Genomic DNA, 21,638 nt, shown 5'->3' with positions numbered 1-21,638 from the left:
TGTTCCTTAAATTCGGTTTGGTGCCTAACTTTTGGGAGCTGTGTGTGAGACGGGGGGGGGGAGTGTGTGTGAGTGTGTAAAGTTGTCTGAAGAGTAGGCTAGTAATGGGGGCGGGGGTCGATACAGTTACGTAACAGATATGATTTTTTTATATATTTTATTTTATTTATTTTTTTTAATTTTATCCCATTTTCTCCCCAATTTTTGTGGTATCCAATCGCTAGTATTTACTATCTTGTCTCATCGCTACAACTCCCGTACGGGCTCGGGAGAGACGAAGGTCGAAAGCCATGCGTCCTCCGAAGCACAACCCAACCAAGCCGCACTGCTTCTTAACACAGCGCGCCTCCAACCCGGAAGCCAGCCGCACCAATGTGTCGGAGGAAACACCGTGTACCTGGCCCCCTTGGTTAGCGCGCACTGCGCCCGGCCCGCCACAGGAGTCGCTGGAGCGCGATGAGACAAGGATATCCCTACCGGCCAAACCATCCCTAACCCGGACGACGCTATGCCAATTGTGCGTCGCCCCACGGACCTCCCGGTTGCGGCCGGCTGCGACAGAGCCTGGGCGCGAACCCAGAGACTCTGGTGGCGCAGCTAGCACTGTGATGCAGTGCCCTAGACCACTGCGCCACCCGGGAGGCCTTAACAGATATGATTTTTGACGATGTATCGTTTTGACTATCGCAATATAATTTTCCCGCTAGTTAGCTGTACCTGCACCAAAACTCCATTATTTTTCCTTCATAGATTGTTCTCCATCTTCTTTTTAAATAGGAGCCGATTTTTGTTTTCAGCACTTATTTCCATAACTTTTTTTTCTCATGACTCTTTCTTGTACCTCTGCAGCAGACATATGGTGAGCAATATGTTTGGAACATCGAATCGCAATTCATATCGCATCGGCAGCCAAGTATCGTGATAATATCGTATCGTGAGGTTCCTGGCAATTCCGGGCCCTACTAAATATGGTTTCATATAGTGTTTTCTCCCCCTTACTGCCACAATGAAAATGCAGATCAATATGTGTTTATATTTTTTGATTACATTCTTCCTGCCAAATCACAAGTAGGCCGTTGGATATGAGCAAATCGGCCATTTTCTGCAGTAGCCCATTCAATGTGTTGTATTGAGTAGAGCTGTGAATATCAGGGACCGGTTTTTGTGTAGCACAGGTGCAGAATGTATAGAAAACTCTATCGTGATACTTGACCTTGTATCACATCGTTAGTAAAATGTTGTTATCGTGACAACCCCACTCCGAAATTAACCAGACTTTCTAGCAGTTTACACAGAATGTTCTTGTGTTTCCGTGTCACCTTTTTCTGGCACTCACCAGTTTACATTCCTGATCCTATTCTGCCAGTAATTGCCCAAAGCTGTAGTCCTATAATTGATATGGAAATGATGGTGGGTATTCAAGTATGATAAGCGTGCATGTTGCTTGTGTGTGTAGGTATGATGTTGATATTGTTGTCTGGTTGTTTCAGCATTAGTAGTGTGGACGGCAGCAGCTGGTTTTGCCATGGCTCCAGTGCCCTTTGACCCTGCCACCTTCTTCCTGGCATCCCTCGGGACAGGGCTCGCCTCCTGCACCGCCAACTCCATCAACCAGGTCAGTTGCGTCACAGCTGTGTGCGCGTGTGTCAAAATGATCATGCAGAGTAGCCTGCCTGGGCATTCTTGGTTTGGTTTCAGACATTGTCTTGTTATTGCAGTGAGATATGACCATCGGTAAAGGACTGTGAAGAAAAGCACAATTAGCTGTGTATATAGGCCTGCAGTATTATTAATGCATGTATTATTGCGGACTATATCCCCTCCCCGTGATGAACTTTGTTTTACATGGAGAACAAAAGCCAAATCTTTGGTTTCTGGCACTGTATGGGTGGTTAATAGCTCAAAACTTTAATGATTCTGCATTTAACATCTTCCCCTGGTCAACCCCAGACTTACAAAACATTAAAATCACTGTAATCGGTCCCGAGTGGTCAATTTTTTTTTCTTTTTTCTCCCTCTTAAGTTGTTTCTCTGAAAGATGGATGTGGTCTCATTTCAACGGCTGGCAAGATTACAGTTGGGTTCTGAAACGCGTAATAGATTTTCATTGCACTTTACACAAACATGAACTCACTGGCTGACAGACATGCACACACACAGTACTGTCCCCTCGTCGTGCACTTCTTGTTGTTCTACAAAACATTGCGGGAGCCATTGACAGCACCTTTGAACTTTAGTTAAATTCCTCTCTCGCTGCGTATCTAAAAAATGCATTAACAGGCGACTCAAACTGGAAAACTGTTATTATTTGCCTGCTGAAAGCTTTTTTGTCCCAAAAAATAAAGTGACCGCTGCGCCTGGACACTTAAAATGCCTGAAATAATCAGACCTCGCTGAGTATTGACGCTGTGCGCTGGAATGCGCTCCATGACTTAAGAATATTAGTTTAATGGACAACCTCTCCCTCAGCCCTGAGTTGAACCCCAATTAGCTGCGGCCTTCTGCCTGTAATTTGTCCAGGGCCCTGATTACACTGCAGGTTCCTGCCCTAGGGGGCAGACAGCAGGGTTACGTTCACTAGGTATGCTCCAAACTGAAGAAAACCGACTAAAACTGGGAGGGAATAACCTGAGCTAGTCCAATGAGAAATGCTTGTTTTTGTTGCAAAATGTGTTTGGTTGTAAAGCCCTCCCTTAGCCCTAACACTAGCCCAGCCTTCAACAGCCAAGTTCCAGGCAGTGTCCTCCTCTCTCTCCTTTAGAGCTGGAATTAGGTTATTTTCTCAACCGGGTCACAATGAACGGAACTTATTTGTCCCAACAATCCAAAGCTCTTGGACCTGACCTTTCCGTGCAGGCATGTAATATTTCCTCTAGTCTAGCGTGTCATTGTCAGGGTGACATCTGTAGAAATTTGAATAGCGTCAATCCATCAAACAAAAAAAATGTAATTGTCCCGTCATTGACTTCTTGGAATCAACTCTGCCTGCCTTTCCCCTTCAATTTACCTCTTCACCCATCTACCTTACACTGGAGCAGGAGTGTAAAATATCCTATAGGTGTGACAGTTATGTCTCCTTCTCTAAAAGCAGGGGCAGGTTGGTAGTCTCTAATCCCCAGCTGTAGGGCTCCAGGGCCCCAGCCCTGAGGAGTTCAGTGCTGAGAGATGGGAGAGGCGGTAGCCACATCATGTCCATCCCTGTATGTCTGTCCCTATCTGTATCAAGTCAGCGGCTGTCATTCTTAATTTTCTCTATAGGAATTTGTTCGGAGCAAGGAAGGACATGATAATTCATCTTTCATTTAGAGTACTAGATCTTTCTCCTTTCATCATCTCCTCCCAGCACAGCAGTCACCAGCCAGGCCTAGTCAGAACAGAAGCCTCGGGCTTGGGTGAAGGTGAAGTCCAGGGAGCCACCCACTAAGACTGGGTTTAGGTGATGGGTCTGAGGCCCTGCAAAATCAGTTAAATTAGTTATTTTCCAGGTTTCTGTTTTTCGCTCTAAAAATCATTAGACCGATGTTAGCAATGTTTCTGTAGTGCTCATCTGATTGCAGTGTTTGCACGACAAATGGCCACTGGATTGATGCAAATAATCATGAGATCATTCTAGTGGTAGACCAACACGCACGCATAGACGCGGGCATTCCTGTGCCATTTCAAGGAAAATACAAATCACTGATGCATTTTGTGCATGTCTTATGATAATCTTGGGCAAATTAATGCATTTTCTAATAAGTTCAAAACATTTTAGTTGATTTCCTACTAAGTTCAATCCATTTTTGAATTTTGTTTTAATGTCTAGATTCTTTGATTCCGTCCGCCTTCTCCGCAACTCAGTTTTTATCGGGTCCTAGAGGGGAGTGTGTGGCTGTGGGTTGGCTGCTGTTCTGAAGTGGGCAGTGTGGAACATGTGGACTACATTCAACCGGACATGAAGGGTAGTAGTCTAAGTTGTAGAGTTGGTAGGTAGTATTACAGTAGAGCAGGACAAATGGAATTCATGATGATTTGTTTTGTTTGATGTGTCTCCGCTTTGAAGTCTTAATGGGCCCGCCAGCCAGGCCAGTGCATTATGGGTGGGTGGTGGCGGCGTGCACTTGGCCAACTGACAGTCATTATTCACGCTGGCAAAGAGACACACAGGAAGAAAATTGTGGGTGAGGTAAAAATGCCATTGTCATTGGATCGCAGTAAATTGTCTTTGAAAGTAAATACAGAGCTCTTGTAGGACTGTCTTACCTCAACATGTTTTCCTCCCTTTTTTTTATGTGGATGGCCTTGTTTTTCTCAGACCTTATGTAAGCAGAGCCCGAGTCTCCTCACGGTTCTGTCTGGAATCTGAGGGCATTAAATCTTTAGGCCAGGGCTTCTCTTTCTTGTGGCCAGCACCAGTTGTCAGACAGACCAGGGCTTCACTCCACACAAGGCAGCCCCTGTCTGCCTCCATGTTTCTTGTCTTTCTCAATGTCCCTCTGTGGTGACAGATCCCTGTGATGTCATCCGTTTTAATTGGCAAGATTGAGGGATTGAATTAAATGTAGTTTAAAGGGAAAAGAGCCACCTGGTTCAAGGAGGCCATTTCCTCCAGTTGGTGTCCCAAATGGGGACTTGTTACCCTACATAATGCTCTACTTTTGACTATATAAGGAATAGGGTGCCATTTGGGATGCAGACCTAACCTTACCTATGCTGGTAGTATGCCTGCTCAATGATACCGGCTGGCCAGCGATACTTTCCTTCAAAAAAGATCCAATGAGCCCATAGAGAGATTAGGGTTTTACAGTATTAGTATTTGTTTCTCTAATAGGGTAACACAATTCTTAGACAAAAGCCAGTTAAGTTGGTAGTTGCTCCCCTTTTTAAAATATTTATACTGTACGTATGTCTATGCACGTGACTGCCAAGTAGTTGTTGTTTTTGCTTTGTTTGGAAAATGTAATTTTCTTTTGTGTAATTACACACACACACACACACACACACACACACACAAAGGCCTAGGGGTTGTCGTGTGACACGTAACACTGCGGTGCGTTGCCCCACACACTTTGCTTCCGTGGAGACTCTCTGATCCTCCGCTGTGTCGGCTTGACACACCGGATCATCTGTCAAGGTTTTGTCTCGTAAAAAGAAACACACCCTCACCTGGGCGTAATTGATCTAAACACTTTGGTCGTCCATTTGGTTTTCATAATAATTCCAAAAGAAAGGGAGGGGTACGAAGAAAATATGACACTTCAATTTTTTTATATTTTTAGATGTGGTGCCAAGTGTTTTTTTTCTTTAAGTAGTGCTACAGCGTCAGTGCTGTGGTTGGGCTTGATCAAAGCACACACTTATTTTCTTGATTTGACAAATAAAACTACAGCTTCAAATCAAAGTAAGCAGAGGGTAGATCCCCCACTAAAGATCCACTTCCTATGAATTCCCCCGCCGCCCTTTAATCCTTTAATGTTTTGGGCCCTGAAGACTGAATTGTCGGCAGCGGACGGAGTGTGTGTGCTCCTGTGTGTGTGTGTGAGACCACATAAAACAACTGTGGTTGAATTACCTTCAGGAAAGGGAGAAAAGAAAATGTCTTTGGGGAAGAAGAATGCCTGACTTGGGTTTGTATCCCAAATAGCACCATATTCCCTGTATAGTACTACATTTGACCAGAGTTCTATGGGTCCTGGTCAAAAGTAGTGCACTATATAGGGAATGGGGTGTAATTTGGGATTTAACCTGTCTATGAAGCCAGCAAAGGGAAGCCAGACCTTCAGTAGTGCAGCTATCAAAGCCAAGGCTGCTGTTCTTCCCATGGGGGAAGTGCCCGAAGGCAGGCGCTCTCACAGACAGAAATGTTGTGCTTTCTTTTCTTAAACATCCCCATTTCGGGAAACTGACGCAAGGGTGTAAGCGCCTGGAGTCACGTAACAATGGCATGGCACCGTCTGGAGTTTCTCACTGCACTAACAAGACACAATGACAGTCATATGATTTGACCCCGAGTCAGCGAGCCAGAGAATGATAGTGGGCTTTTGCAGGTTTTTTTCTCTTCCGCAAGAATTCCCAACAAAACTTAAACAGCTGGCTTGGCAGTTGGATCACCAGCTTTGCTAAACTGGGTATCCAAGTTTGTTTGTCTGTGTGCTTTTCTTGCGGACACAATTTGACGTGGTTCACGACAAACTTTCTGACTACCTCACCAGATGAAATGTGCCCAATTGATTTCACAGACAGGGTGGTAGTCGGAGTTGAATAGCGGGAACTTGGTTACCGAGATTTCCCGCCCAAACACACTCCCTTTTCCTAGGATAAAATAACTGCAAGAAACCGGTAAATTATAATAAATTATTTCTATAAGCAGCATTACGTGAAATGGAACTGTTAAATTGTATGCAATGTCTGAATCTGGCTTCTCTACGGCTTTCTCTCTGTATGATCAATCATCAACGCTCAGGGTGGGGACAGACGGCGCATCTCGGTATGGACCGCACTTCACAATGCATGGACCCTCATGGTAGCTTTTTTTCTTGTGACGGGAAGGCCTACATTTGCTGCAGCTTAGCATATACCATAGCAGTATAAGGACTGAATGTGTGTCTAATTTACACATCAGTCTGGCTTTCGGGGGATACTGTTTTTCCATATTTTTATTGTGAAGATGATTTTCTTTTAATTACAGCTGCAGAGTTCTAAGACAGCCTATCACTCGAATATCGTTGCTTTAAATCAGTGAGCAGTCTTTCCATCCGTTACATTCATATGTCATCAGTAGATAATCCTGTTCAAGATAATACAGTGTACATATATAGATGTCCTACCCTACCTCTTTCAGGTAATACATTCTATGCAGTATTAGCCTTATATTTAGCTAATGAATGATGGGTTATGCATACGCTTCTAACTTATAGCCTCTGTTTCTTGTGCAATATGCACCTGCACTTCGCTGGTCCCTCTCATTAAAAAACACTTCTTAGCTCTTGGAGTCCCAGGAAAAGCTAGACGAGAATAGCTAGATGGACACATATTTTTTGCATTTCTTATACTAATAAACTATTCGATGATTCGTCATTCATCTTGTTTGATGAATGTTAAATACAGCAGCCAGTAGGAGTTTGAAAGAAGAGGACAGGCTATGGCGGTAGACTATAGCAGTTATTTATTCAGACTCATAACCATTCCATCTGCATCTTATTCTAGTCCAACTATTATTCAAGCATGTCATGACAATGAAGATAAGGACAACACTAATTTCATTTAACTGTTGAAAGCGAGGAAGGAATGAAGCAACACTAGAGAACGTAATAAACACAACATTAGGGTAAATATTATGATATCAAGGTATATATCCGTCAGCTTACTAAATGTAAAATGGGTCCTATTATAGTCAAACTTGCTAGCCCATAATTGTAACTTTGTAGGCCGCATGTCCTGCACTAGAATTGCATGTGTTCTCCTAGCTTCATGGTTGGAACGTGGTGTATAATTCCAGTATATAATACAGTTCACGCTCAAAGATTAGCCTACTGGAGCATGTTGGATAACAGCACAATCATTTGGGCTGTCATCAGGCTCATGTAGCATCGGGCTTGAATTTTCATGCCGATCAAAACTCTAATCCAAACATTTATATGCTTTAGAATGAAACTTCCGGTTTTTGGTGGGAAATACCGTGAAAAACCGGGTTACCTTGGGAAAGTGTTTTATTTTCGGGATGAAACATTTTGTGAAAACCGGAGAATATTTAAACCTAGTGGTAGTGTTTTGTAGTATTGGAACCTGCTTGTGGGATGAGGTGGTGATGGCCTTGTCTGAGGGCTGAGCTTGTGGTTTTCCCTCAGAGCTCCCTGTGTCCTTGCAAACCTTCCAGATGGTTGAACAGCTCTGTAATGGGTTTGGAGACAGGGCCTTGAGTGTTGGAGTGACCTGGAGGTGGTCTGGCCTTCCAAGCCCCTGGGGGTCACAGCAGGGAAGGACTCCCCGGGTGTTCCAGCCATCAGAAGGCCACTCGGGCCCATCTCCCTCCATCACTGACTCCCCACTCTCCGGCCCTAATTTAAGCTAATTGAGTAATTGGGACTGAAGACTGTTTCAAGCTGGGTCTGGTGGTCCTAAAGATCCTGGTTGTAATCTGAGGTCCTCAGCTAAACAAACAGGACCTGGCCTGTACTGTCAAATCAGGAGGAAAAGTGCAGTCTAGTAGTGAACTGTTCTGTCCCAAATGGCACCCTCTTCCCTGTATAGTGCCCTACTACAGCTGGTGCACAATATCTAATATTAAGCAAGTCTTGAGGTTTTGCTCGCCTGAGGTAGAGTACCTTTCAAGCTGTAGACCACACTATCTACCAAGAGTTTTCATCTATATTTTTCGTAGCTGTCTATTTACTACCACAAACCGATGCTGGCATTAAGGCCGCACTCAACGAGCTGTATGAGGCCATAAGCAAACAGGAAAATGCTCCTCCAGTAGGGGCATCAATGTCGCATCGATGTCCTCCCCACAGTGACCGTGCGTACGTATCCCAACCAGAAGCCATGGATTACAGGCAACATCTGCTCTGAGCTAAAGGCTAAAGCTGCCGCTTTCAAGGAGTGGGACACTAATCCAGACACTTTTATAAGAAATCCCGCTATGCCCTCAGACGAACGATCAAACAAGGCAAAGCATCAATACAGGACTAAGAAGGAACCCTTCAAAACCGGCTCTGACACTTGTCGGATGTGGCAGTGTTTGCAAACTATTACGGATTAGGAAGGGAAACCCATCCTAGTAACGCGAGCCTACCAGATGGCCTAAATGCCTTTTTTATGCTTGATTCGAGGCAAGCAACACTGAAGCATGCACGAGAGCACCAGCTGTTCCGGACGGCTGTGTGATCATGCTCTCCGTAGCTGATGTGAGCAAGACCTTTTTAAACGGGTCAACATTCTCAACGCCGTGGGTTGTGAATTGATTACCAGGATGTGTACCCAGGATAACAATCTCTCTCTCCACATTAGCAAGACAAAGGAGATGATTGTGGACTACAGGAAAAGGAGGACCGAGCATGCCCTCATTCACATCAATGGGGCTCTAGTGGAGCGGGTCGAGAGTTTCAAGTTTGTTGGTGTCCACATCACCAACGAACTATCATTGTTCAAACACACCAAGACAATCGGGAAGAGGGCACGACAACTCCTATTCCCCCTCAGGAGACTGAAAATATTTGGCATGGGTCCCCAGATCCTCAAAGTTCTACAGCTGCACCATTGAGAACATCCTGACAAGTTGCATCACCACCTGGTTTGGCAACTGCTCAGCATCCCACCATAAGGCACTACAGAGGGTAGTGTGTACAGCCCATTACATAACTGGGGCCAGTTTTCTACTATCCAGGACCTATCCAGGCGGCGCACAATTGTCCAGCGTCGTCCGGGTTTGGCTGGGGTAGGCCGTCATTGTAAATAAGAATTTGTTCTTAACTGACTTGCCTAGTTAAATAAAAGTGTGACTGAGTCTTAAAGATTGTGTGATTTTAGTTTTTTGTTGTGGAAAAACGTTGTCTTTTGTGGCTGTCTGGCATGTAATTTTCCCTGTAGTGTTGAAGGGCGACTGAGTGCTCTTTTGTGCCTGCCTGTCTGTCTAGTTTGTGTCTTTGTCTCCTGCAAAGTGCTGTCTAAGGATGGTGGCACGCGAGCGGCGAGCCCCCACTAGCCCCCCGGCCCGTCCGCTATTACCGCCACTGAGAGCGACGCCCTTCGCTCTTGTCTTGTGGAGGCATGTATTATTAACCCTCCTACAGTATCTCTTCTAACTCCTCTTAGTGGGCTCCTTCAAGCTTTATTGTAATGGTGAGAGGTTAGCATGTCTTGGGGGTATGATATTTGTGTGTATGTAACGTTCTCGCTCATCATTATTCATGATTCATTCAGGGCTGTCCGTAATAATGGTAGCATCCACATTAATGTAGAAGTGTTTAGAAACATTCTATTCTCGTTTACAATATAAGTGACAAAAAAATGACACAATACATTATTTACCATTCATTTCTATTGGGCACAAAATCATTTGAAAACAACCAAAACAAACAGCAAATGCATCCAACAAGTTTGTATATTCACAAGCTTGATGTAAACATTGCGTACTAGGAATATGCAACTAAACTTTTGACTACTTTAATACACATGGAAGTGAATTTGTCCCAATACTTTTAGTCCCCCCATTTTAAGGGACCATGTACAAAAAGTGCTGTAGTCTCTAAACGGTTCACCCTATATGGTTGAAAATACCCTCAAGTTAAAGCTGACAGTCGGACTATGATGCAATGTATCATTTCAATACCAAAGTGCTGGATTACAGAAACCCTCAAAAAAATATTGTCACTGTCTCAATACTTTTGGAGCTGTGTGTTATGTGTGTGTGTGTGTGTGTGTATATAGATAGATATATCCTTATATGAGAGCGAGAGAGAATGTGTTTGTGTTTGTGATATACACTACCGTTCAAAAGTTTAGGGTCACTTAGAAATGTCCTTGTTTTTGAAAGAAAACCACATTTGTTTTGTCCATTAAAATAACATCGAATTTATCAGAAATACAGTGTAGACGTTTAAATGACTATTGTAGCTGGAAATAGCTGTTTTAAATTTTTTATGGAATGTCTACATACGCTCGTCAGTCTATTCATGTTCTGAAGGCTATTCCATGCAAGAAATTGCCAAGAAACTGAAGATCTCGTACAGCGCTGTGTACTACTCCCTTCACAGAACTGTGCAAACGGGCTCTAACCAGAATAGAAAGAGGAGTGGGAGGCCCCGGTGCACAACTGAGCAAGAGAACAAGTACATTAGAGTGTCTAGTTTGAGAAACAGTTGCCTCACAAGTCCTCAGCTGGCAGCTTCAATAAATACTACCTGCAAAACACCAGTCTCAACGTCAACAGTGAAGAGGTGACTCCGGGATGCTGGCCTTCTAGGCAGAGTTGCAAAGAAAAATCCATATCTCAGACTGGCCAATAAAATAAATTAAAAGATTAAGATGGGCAAAATAACAGACACTGGACAGAGGAAGATTGGGAAAATTGTTATTGATCAATGGAAACCGAATGCATTTGACCTCAATTTCAAGTCTCATAGCAAAGCAGACTTTGCAGAAATGTAAAAAAAAACTTGTTTTCACTTTGTCGTTATGGGGTGTTGTGTGTAGATTTGATAAAATACATAATACAGCCTTGTTCTAAAATGTAATGTCAAATGTGGTGGGAAAAGTCAAGGGGTCTGAATACTTTCCGAATGCTGTCTGTCTATTCCGGATTATGACATTGCTCATTGTGATATTTCTTAATTTCCCTCTTTTGGATTATGTGTTTTCTAGGTATTGTTGGAGCAAGAAACACACATTTCACTGCACCTGCGATAACATCTGTGTACGCGATGAACAAACTTTGATTTTAGAGCGAGATTAACCAAGCAGCCGGAACAACGGGCGTTCACGCAAGACAGTGTTGTGTTCCTCGACGCGAGCATTTAGCTCGTTTGGGAGTTCTGCATCACTGTTTATCTCATGGCTGAGTTTCCTTTGTAATCTGTTATCGTCTGCAAACCCTGCCACATGCAACGAGCGTCGGAGCCGGTGTAATAGGATGCCACCTTGTCCTATGAAGAGGATATACTTTACATGTAATTGGGGCTGAAAGTGACTGGTTGCAGGAATAGTAAATACTTATGTTAACATACTAATGGTTATACATGCAATCAGGAGTAATAGTGACCAGTAGCAGGATACATACTAATAGTAATCAATGGACAGTAGTGTATAGGAGTAATACATCAAATCAATAGTAATTTTAGCAGCAGCGTAGGTTGTGAGAGTGGGTTGAGACTTGTGGATTGGTATATAATCAATGTGGATACTCTGGGAGCGGGAGAGCAGTAGTTATTTGCCATTTAAGTCTTATGGCCAATGGGAAAGAAGCTGTTTTAGGAGTCTGTTTGTCTTAGCCTTGATGCCTGGTACCGCTTGCCGGACGCCATCAATCATCTGTTTTAATTATATTTATCCAAACGCTTGGAGGTCAGATTGAGGTGCTAGCTAGTTGGAATGACTGGGCCCTGAAATGAGTCAGAAAATTCCCCACTGGGATACAATGTCTTGAACCCTCCTTTGGGCACCCCACCTCTAACTTGTGAGGCTGGAAGGGCATTTAAAGAGCTATAGTGATGCAAATGTTCAATCTTGTCCGAAGGAAAGCCATTTCAAATCACACTAGTAATTTGATTTAACCACAAAACAAAAATAAATCATTATAGGATAAATGATTGTGATAATTATTTTTTATTTGTCTGGTTATGTCCTACTTCAAAATTGCATTTTTGAAGAAATCCCTCTACGTGCAAGAGCCTACATTTTGTCTTTGTTTTTCTGGTTATATTCCCCTCGTTTGAACTGAGCAGATCATTGTTTAATTTAGACTTGACTTGTCTGGCATGGGGGTCCTAATCATGCTATTGAGCTTGAGATGCAATAATGAAGCATGCTAATAAGGCTTGCATTTTTTATGTGGCCCGTTACCTCAATTTCTCTCGTTCCAAAAGCTTGAAAATCAGCATGATGCTGGTTCTAGAACACCTGTGGATCTGATAATGAGCTGATTGGTGATTAGACTACAGTGACTAATTTACTTATGAGGTTTCCAATGGTAACATAGACGGGCATAGGCACCCTCTGTCTCCACAGGCGATTTCCCCACACCCACACACTTTGTGTCGCCTGTCATTTGTTTGGAGAATGAGTGGCTCATGCATGCATCCCCATAGCTTCCCATGCATTTTTTAAATCCACATTTGCATGCATAGGGAGCATTATCAGAGGCAATGTACTGTGACTCAGAGATATGACAGAAACAGTCTAGTTGTGTACTAGAAATTGAGATCTTATAAATAGATGGAGTCATTTATTTTGCTTTATTTTAATTACTACATTACATTTAGGTCTTTTAGCATCATACACTCTTATCCAGAGCAACTTATACAGTCAAATGTTCATACTTTCATTTAAAAATGTACTTTTTTCTCAGACATTTTCTAAATGCATAGCCTAATGCTTTATATAATGGTGGAAATAACATCCACATAGCAGGCTTATTCTATGCATGTTATCATTCATCTTTGAAGGTGGTGGAACATTAGTTTATTCTCCATTCTAATATCCACCCGTCAATTTCAAATGACTTCCTGAGTGCTTTTCAATTGTTGCTGCTATTTGCTTTTCCTTTAGGCACTGTATTGACACAGAATGGTAGATAAGGTTAGGCGATTGAAGGTCATATCAGGCACTGAATAGCCTACAGTTTGTGTTCACTGAAGTTGGATACCTTGCTGTCATATCTTCTGAGATACAATCAGTTGGATATCACCACAGTTCTAAATCTCAACTGTCAATACTAGGTGTCCTCTTCCGGTATTGGTGCCAGCCACATACTGGGCATTCTACCCTCCCTGGGGTAGGCCTACTCAACTACCCAGTGGGTTCCAACTGTCAAGTCCTCTCCCAGGGTTGCCCAAACCCTCCAAGGTTTTAATGTGTTTTGGGGTACCTGCTGGGACATTCTATCCCCAGAAGAGGAACCATTAGTAGTAACAGAACCTCTCAACCTCTCCAACAAGAACACTCCTCTTCAAAGACCATGAAAATGCTCTGCTCTAAGAGTTTTATCTGTCCCCTGGTGAGCAGTAGTGACAGAAGATATGCTTTCAAACAGAGCATGAATACTACTAGCATGACAACATCCCCACACACCAGGGTTTCTGTTAGGGAAAGTCAAATGGTCAAATGTCCGGCAGCATTTTAATTTAACGGAGATTTTGATACATTTACTGGACCCATATGCATTGGGTGTGTAACCCAATTAGGGCGTTCACCCACGGTGCTCAGAATGACAGCATTACAGTTAGATTATGGTTATTCTTAAACAGAACATGCAACGACATGCGACTTTGACGATTTCAGATGCACACTTTGAAGATGTTAGAATAACTGCCACATTTGCTACTCCTCAGCAACAAGATGAGTAATGAACGGCAATCTAATATCCCCATAGCAGAAAAGTGTACCTATTCAATTGGTCAGCTTGTCATTCTGTGCAAGAAAGAAATGGCCTATTCCAAATGGATTCTGGGACAGTTGTTGAATGATGAATCCCAAATTCATATAACCCAGTAGCCCTAGGCTGACAAAAAAAATAAGCCTGATGCAACAGATCAGAACGTTTATCTTAAAATGTTAAACTTTTTATTTCTTCACATAAGCAAGGCAGTAGGCTACGTGCACATGTTCGTTCCATAATGCAGTTAGCGGGAAAACACCATTGTTAAAAGCCCACCGCTCATGTGACTAAGATTAAAATATCTATTCGAAATTTAGAGAGAGAGGAAATCCTAAAGATGCAACAACTAGCACGGGTTGCTAATATGACTAGGAGTGTCTACTGGCTGCTGGAAAATGAAAGAAATTTGATTTGAAACCCAATAGAACATAAAAGAAAATAGGCTACTGGTTTCAATGATTGCTTCAACGTTTCTATGGTCGGATTTTACTTTGAAGCAAGGTAAGACATGCCTCATAATATGAAGTAAAATGTTCAGGTTTCAAACAATTAAGTGTGTGTGTTCAAAATGCGTCCTGCCTCCAGCTCATAGCAAAGTCAGTGGTGTGTGACTCGCTGAAGCCTGCCTAAAGTTGCCTATATGCACTTGAATGGCAAATGTGAAGCGCTCTTGAATGACCAGTTGAGAAATAAAAATAGTAGCTCTTTTTAATCTTGGCCATCAGAACTGCTTTTAACACACTATTGCATTTAGAATTGCTACGCAATGATTGGGCTTATAAAAACACATTTCACTCCAGCAACGAATGAGCTGTTTGAGAAGCTGTAGCAGCAGCTCTCGTCCTGTCTGGGGGATTTTCCGCTCATAAGCTCTGTATCTGTATGCTGCGCGGGTTGATAAACATAACTATGAAAATACACACGGCAATTTAATTCCCCTAAATTATGCAAATTAACATAGACCGATAAGCATGACCGGTTAAATATATTTCCATCAATGAAGAGGCAAAAATAACATTTTGCAATGGGATTTTTTTCTTATCCTGGACAATTGTCCGGCGGCAATTTTTTATTTATCGGCAAAAAAATATAGAGGCCAAAAGCCAGCTATTACCATCTAACGGAAACCATGACACACACACACACACTCCCTCTAAACATAAAGCTACTTTGAGATGGAATAAAACATTTAAACACCCCATGCCTCCACTCCACCACTTGGAAGAATTGCAACAGACTGTTTCAAAATAACCTCTATGCTGAGGTCAAATTGTTTATGTTTAACTAATCGTTTGTGTGGTGGGCTTCAAAGAAAGCATGAGAAAGACCGATGGACTGCTAGCTCTAGTAATCAATCCATCATTTGGTCATCATATTAGTTCCGCTCTGACTGTGTAATGACGGAGTATTTTGTCTGCATCACATGTTTTTTGGGGGGTTATTTTTCTCGGTTTTTGATGGTAAAGGTCAGATACATCAGTAGGCTGCCTAAGGAGAGGTTTAACACCACCCTGATCCCTTTGCACAGACGCTGCTGCTGTGTGTGAGAGCTCTTGTTTTCCACCAGCTTTGTTAAAACAATAGAGCTAACTGACCTTTGCCACTTTTTTAGATTTTTGTATTCTCTCTCCTTTTCCACCAAGCTGTGAAGTGAATTCACTGGGGAGCCTTATTATGAGGATGGAAAGTCCCTTGTTTAATCGCTTGGTCGGATCAGGATGGCACGAGAGCAGCCCCGATGGGTTTCATTCATTCTGCGTTGGATTCAAATGAATATTTAACTAGGTGGCACTGTTTAATAGTTAATTTCCTTCAATTCTGTCTGTGTGAGCTGCGGGGTGCCAATCCATGTCAAACTGTACACGACTGGATCTTATGCAGCTTGAGAGAGACCGGAGGAGACCGACGCTTGCCTTTGATAATGCTGTAAAGGAGACCATAGATCTGTGTCCTCAAGAGAAACGCCTGGGGAAAAGAGGGGCCTTGGCTAGATATTGGGCTAGTTAAATTATTAGCTTTGTAATCACTGGTGTGGAGGGCTGCAATATTATGAGATCCACTGATATTTCCTTTGTTTTTGTTTTTATGATGAAAACCTGAAGTAAATGGCCTATATAGGCTAACTGTATTGACCTCCCCACCTCACAGTTGAAATTAATGCACCTACATTCATGACTGTTCTAGAACAAACACAGTAAGCCAGCCAATCCAATGACGCAAAATGTTCTAGGAATAACAGATTCTTTTTTCAAAACACGCACATTAATAAAATATATGTACAGAAACCGTTGAGTTGCTGGTGGCAGTGAATCACATCCACATTGGAGCAATCATAGGGTAAGTAGGGTAAAACTAACCTGTCTCACGACGGTCTAAATACAGCATGCATCACGTCTGGCCAATCTGAGTGTGAACCAACAGGAAGAAATCTTGAGTTGCAATGCAAGTGTGCTCACTGATTTCAAATCATTACAAAGTAGTTTAGGAGGCAGGTGGTTAGGAAAATGACCCTAAACAAATGTGTGGTCGGACCACGGTCGTTTCTGGTATCCATTGACTTCCTCCTTTTAATGTAAGTCCATAGTCCAGGCCTTCTTTGGGAGAAGCTGAACTGATGAAGCTTCATATCCTCACAAGTGGCGCAGCTGTCTAAGGCACCATCTCCGTGCTAGAGGTGTCACTACAGACACCCTGGTTCAAATCCAGGCTGTATCACCACCGGCCGTGATTGGGAGTCCCATAGGGCGGCGCACAATTGGCCCAGTGTCGTCCGGGTTTGGCCGGTATAGGCCGTCATTGTAAATAAGAAATTGTTCTTAACTGACTTGCCTAGTTAAATAAAGGTTAAATATATATCTTTTAAACCCTGAACTACCCCTGATATTTTCACTCATGCCACTTGACTTCCTTCTTTGCCCTATTCACCTGAGTCCAGCCTATTGGTCTTTTTTCAGCTCTATGTTGCAAGCCACACTACAGCGCCAGAGTGGTGTTTTTGACAACTGTTTAAACGTTTTGGATGTCAAAATTGGCTGGTTTTGTTGTGAAGACAAGTGGATGATTAGTGGTTTCAAGTAAATCAGCTTTTCAGGCAGCCTGAAGCACTGTAACCTTAACATGGGTCAAGGGTTTGTGGTTTTCCCTCAATTGACCAATTGTACCATTTCAAGAGGTCTTGTTGCATTAGTTTGCCCTTTAACCTCATGAGCTCTTGTAGTCATACAGTAGCCTAATCTAACCTATATTACAGTAGCCTAGCCTATACGATTACAGTAGCCTAGCCTATACGACATGACCAAAAGTATATGGACACCTGCTCGTTGAACATCTCATACCAAAATCATGGACATTAATATGGAGGTGGGTGTCACCCCTTTGCTGCTATAACAGCATCTACTCTTCCATTTAGCCATAAAAGCATTAGTGAGGTCAGGCACTGATGTTGGGCGATTAGGTCTGGCTTTTACAGTCGGCGTTCCAATTCATCCCAAAGGTGTTCGGTGGGGTTGTGGTCAGGGCTCTGTGCAGGCCGGTGAAGTTCTTCCATGAAACAGGAGATGGCCTCCCCTAAACTTTTGCCACAAAGTTGGAAGCACAGAATTGTCTAGAATGTCATTGTACGCTGTAACGTTTAAGATTTCCCTTCACTGGGCCTAAGGGGCCTAGCCCGAACCATGAAAAAAGGCCCCATACCATTATTCCTCCTCCACCAAACTTTACAGTTTGGTAGAAGTGACCTGCAGTATTAAAGTATGGGCATCTTTGTGTTGCAAGTGCCAGAATAAAATTGGCTATCCAGGTACATTTTACAACTGTGAGTCAGACCGCTGAGAATACTTTCATGGGAATTGCCCCAGGAGGATCCACGACGAGTCATCAGCTTCTTTGATCAAAGGCGTGTGTTTGCAGCGACACACACTTCTCCCTCACACGCAAGGTGTCTCTCTGCTCTCTCATCGCCCTGGTCTGTTTATTGTACACACACTTGTCTACAATAGAACCAGCCGTCACCCAGAGAGGAAGACTTCATGACTTACTCGCTGAATGACTGGGCAGGCAGCTCTGTCTCAACTCAGCCTTACAGGTTCTGACAAAGTGCTGTGATTATGGGCTTCAGTGACCAGCGAGACATGCAACAGGCCACCAGCTACGGACCTGAGTCAGAGATGAAACGAACCACCACCCTGTACCGGTCTGTCACCAGAGCGAGTTATTTTCTTCCCCTCAGCGATTTCGACCAAGAAATGGCACGCGAGGCAATGCAAACGCAGTTACAGCTTTGAGTGCAATCATTTCTCTTTTTCCTCTTTTTCATTTCTTACATATTCCCTTCTTCCACAGCGGTTTTATTTTGAGCAGATTGAAACAGCTGTCAATATAATTACAAATGGTCGAACAGAGAAGGACAGCAAACAATTCTTTCTTCCTAATTTAAGTCTATGGTGACAAAATGACGAGACCGACCCCATACCTGTATGACAGTGCAGTTGCTTGAGTCATACAGTAAACGGATAGGGATGGTTTCCCAGACCCCGATTGAAACAAATGATTGGACTAAAAAGCATGCTAAATGGACAATCCTAGAAGAGGCTTATGTTATTAATCTGGGTCTTGGAAACTGGCCCTGATAATGTCAAATACCATACCTCATGTCTGAGTTCTCTTACACATGGAAATGGATATGACTGGTCAGCACCTTGGTGGTCCTCTCTAGAGGTGCCTGCTTGTGCAGCCAGTGTGGTGAAGTGGCCCCTTTCTAGTCTGAAGGACACACTGGCCCTACCGTCACTCAGCACCTGAGTGTGTGTGGATAATGGGCTACTGCTGAGTATGCACTCCTTTTAGAAGTGTTCCTCTGACTCTCCTCATTGCACTAAGATGCACTCTCAGTCCGCAGCACTAACACGTTGAGGCCATAAGTTCACATCATGCATGTTTTAATGGGCAGCCCCTTCGCGGACCCCTTTGTGCGTTATCGGAGGAGGTTCCTTTACTGCCCTTTGTTACATTTGAGTCATTTAGCAGACGCTCTTATCCGGAGCGACTTACAGGAGCAATTAGGTTTAAGTGCCTTACTCAGGTAGACTTGTACAAACCATCCTGATCTCTCAAGCTCACATTCTGTTGCCCAGGGGCACATAGACAGATTTTTCACCTAATAGGCTCGGGGATTCGAAGCGGCGACCTTTCGGTTACTGACCCAACACTCTTAACCGCTAGGCTACCTGCTGCCTTGTGGAAGGTTGTGTTACTGAAGTACTGCTGTTAAACCTTTCCACTCTGATGGAAAGAAGGTTTTTACCATTGTATTCCCCATCAACATTTCCAACAAACTACAGCACAGAAAACTACAGTAATTTCATCCATGAGGGAGCCGTTTCTTGAACAACACATGTGTTGCATATTTGATCTAGCAAGTCTGCATCCAAGGATGGCTCTTTGTTATTATTGAGTAGTCAGAAATTGCCGAGTTTTTACAATGAAATTACAAAATAATAACTTAAGCACTGGTGCAGAACTTTCAATTACCATGCTAGGATGGCCAATCTGAGAACATGCGTATCTTCTGTGTGATACTATGTTACAAGGATAAGTGAAAGTAAAATAGGATAGGACATTAATGATATCACTTGCTAGTTCTGTCATCGTTGAAAGATTACAATTAAGCCATTTTCCCCTTTGGTCTGCTTCTAAGGTTGGTTTACCTTATTGGATCAGATTAGATGAATATCTAGCCTTGTCAGGCGCATCAGGGTAGTTGTTGCTTGTCTGTTCTAATTAACAACATTTGTGCATAGTTAAATGTGCACCAGAGTGGAAATTCAGACTAGGTGAGTGCTCACAAACAAAGCTTACGTGGGCCAAAATTTGAGTCTCAACTCTCAAGCATTGTTATATGCCTAGGGATTTCTATCTAGGCCTAAATCTTGATTTTTTTTCACCTTTATTTAACCAGGTAGGCAAATTGAGAACACGTTCTCATTTACAATTGCGACCTGGCCAAGATAAAGCAAAGCAGTTCGACACATACAACAACACATAGTTACACATGGAGTAAAACAAACATACAGTCAATAATACGGTGAAAAATAAGTCTATATACAATGTGAGCAAGTGAGGTGAGATAAGGGAGGTGAAGGCAAACAAAATATATATATAAATAAAAAAATATATAAAAAAGGCCATGGTGGCGAAGTAAATACAATATAGCAAGTAAAAAAACACTGGAATGGTTGGTTTGCAGTGGAAGAAAGTGCAAAGTAGAGATATAAATAATGGGGTGCAAAGGAGCAAAATAAATAAATAAATACAGTAGGTAAAGAGGTAGTTGTTTGGGCTAAATTATAGATGGGCTATGTACAGGTGCAGTAATCTATGAGCTGCTCTGACAGCTGGTGCTTAAAGCTAGTGAGGGAGATAAGTGTTTCCAGTTTCAGAGATTTTTGTAGTTCGTTCCAGTCATTGGCAGCAGAGAACTGGAAGGAGAGGCGGCCAAAGGAAGAATTGGTTTTGGGGGTGACCAGAGAGAGATACCTGCTGGAGCGAGTGCTACAGGTAGGTGCTGCTATGGTGACCAGCGAGCTGAGATAAGGGGGGACTTTACCTAGCAGGGTTTTGTAGATGACCTAGAGCCAGTGGGTTTGGCGACGAGTATGAAGCGAGGGCCAGCCAACGAGAGTGTACAGGTCGCAGTGGTGGGTAGTATATGGGGCTTTGGTGACAAAACGGATGGCACTGTGATAGACTGCATCCAATTTATTGAGTAGGGTTTTGGAGGCTATTTTGTAAATGACATCACCGAAGTCGAGGATTGGTAGGATGGTCAGTTTTACAAGGGTATGTTTGGCAGCATGAGTGAAGGATGCTTTGTTGCGGAATAGGAAGCCAATTCTAGATTTAACTTTGGATTGGAGATGTTTGATGTGAGTCTGGAAGGAGAGTTTACAGTCTAACCAGACACCTAGGTATTTGTAGTTGTCCACATATTCTAAGTCCGAGCCGTCCAGAGTAGTGATGTTGGACAGGCGGGCAGGAGCAGGCAGCGATCGGTTGAAGAGCATGCATTTAGTTTTACTTGTATTTAAGAGCAATTGGAGGCCACGGAAGGAGAGTTGTATAGCATTGAAGCTCGCCTGGAGGGTTGTTAACAGTGTCAAAAGAAGGCCCAGAAGTATACAGAATAGTGTCGTCTGCGTAGAGGTGGATCAGAGACTCACCAGCAGCAAGAGCGACATCATTGATGTATACAGAGAAGAGAGTCGGTCCAAGAATTGAACCCTGTGGCACCCCCATAGAGACTGCCAGAGGTCCGGACAACAGACCCTCCGATTTGACACACTGAACTCGATCAGAGAAGTAGTTGGTGAACCAGGCGAGGCAAACATTAGAGAAACCAAGGCTGTCGAGTCTGCCGATGAGGATGTGGTGATTGACAGAGTCAAAAGCCTTGGCCAGGTCAATGAATACGGCTGCACAGTATTGTTTCCTATCGATGGCGGTTAAGATATCGTTTATGACCTTGAGCGTGGCTGAGGTGCACCCATGACCAGCTCTGAAACCAGATTGCATA

At 43.2% G+C, this 21,638-nt stretch overlaps 1 protein-coding gene across 2 annotated transcripts in view; it reads left to right on the top strand.

Moving 5' to 3' along the window:
• Positions 1-21,638, top strand: part of LOC120029872 (protoheme IX farnesyltransferase, mitochondrial) — a 71,366-nt gene that overhangs the window by 10,738 nt on the left and 38,990 nt on the right. For both annotated transcript variants that reach the window (XM_038975178.1, XM_038975179.1), the window contains exon 4: positions 1,491-1,615. In XM_038975178.1, coding sequence (XP_038831106.1) covers positions 1,491-1,615 — 125 coding nt within the window. The remainder of the gene's footprint in view (positions 1-1,490; positions 1,616-21,638) is intronic.

This window comes from Salvelinus namaycush, chromosome 35 (genome assembly GCF_016432855.1).
Source record: "Salvelinus namaycush isolate Seneca chromosome 35, SaNama_1.0, whole genome shotgun sequence".
NCBI lineage: Eukaryota > Metazoa > Chordata > Actinopteri > Salmoniformes > Salmonidae > Salvelinus > Salvelinus namaycush.
The sequence above is the reverse complement of the archived record's forward strand: the minus strand, read 5'-3'. Positions and strand labels throughout refer to the sequence as shown.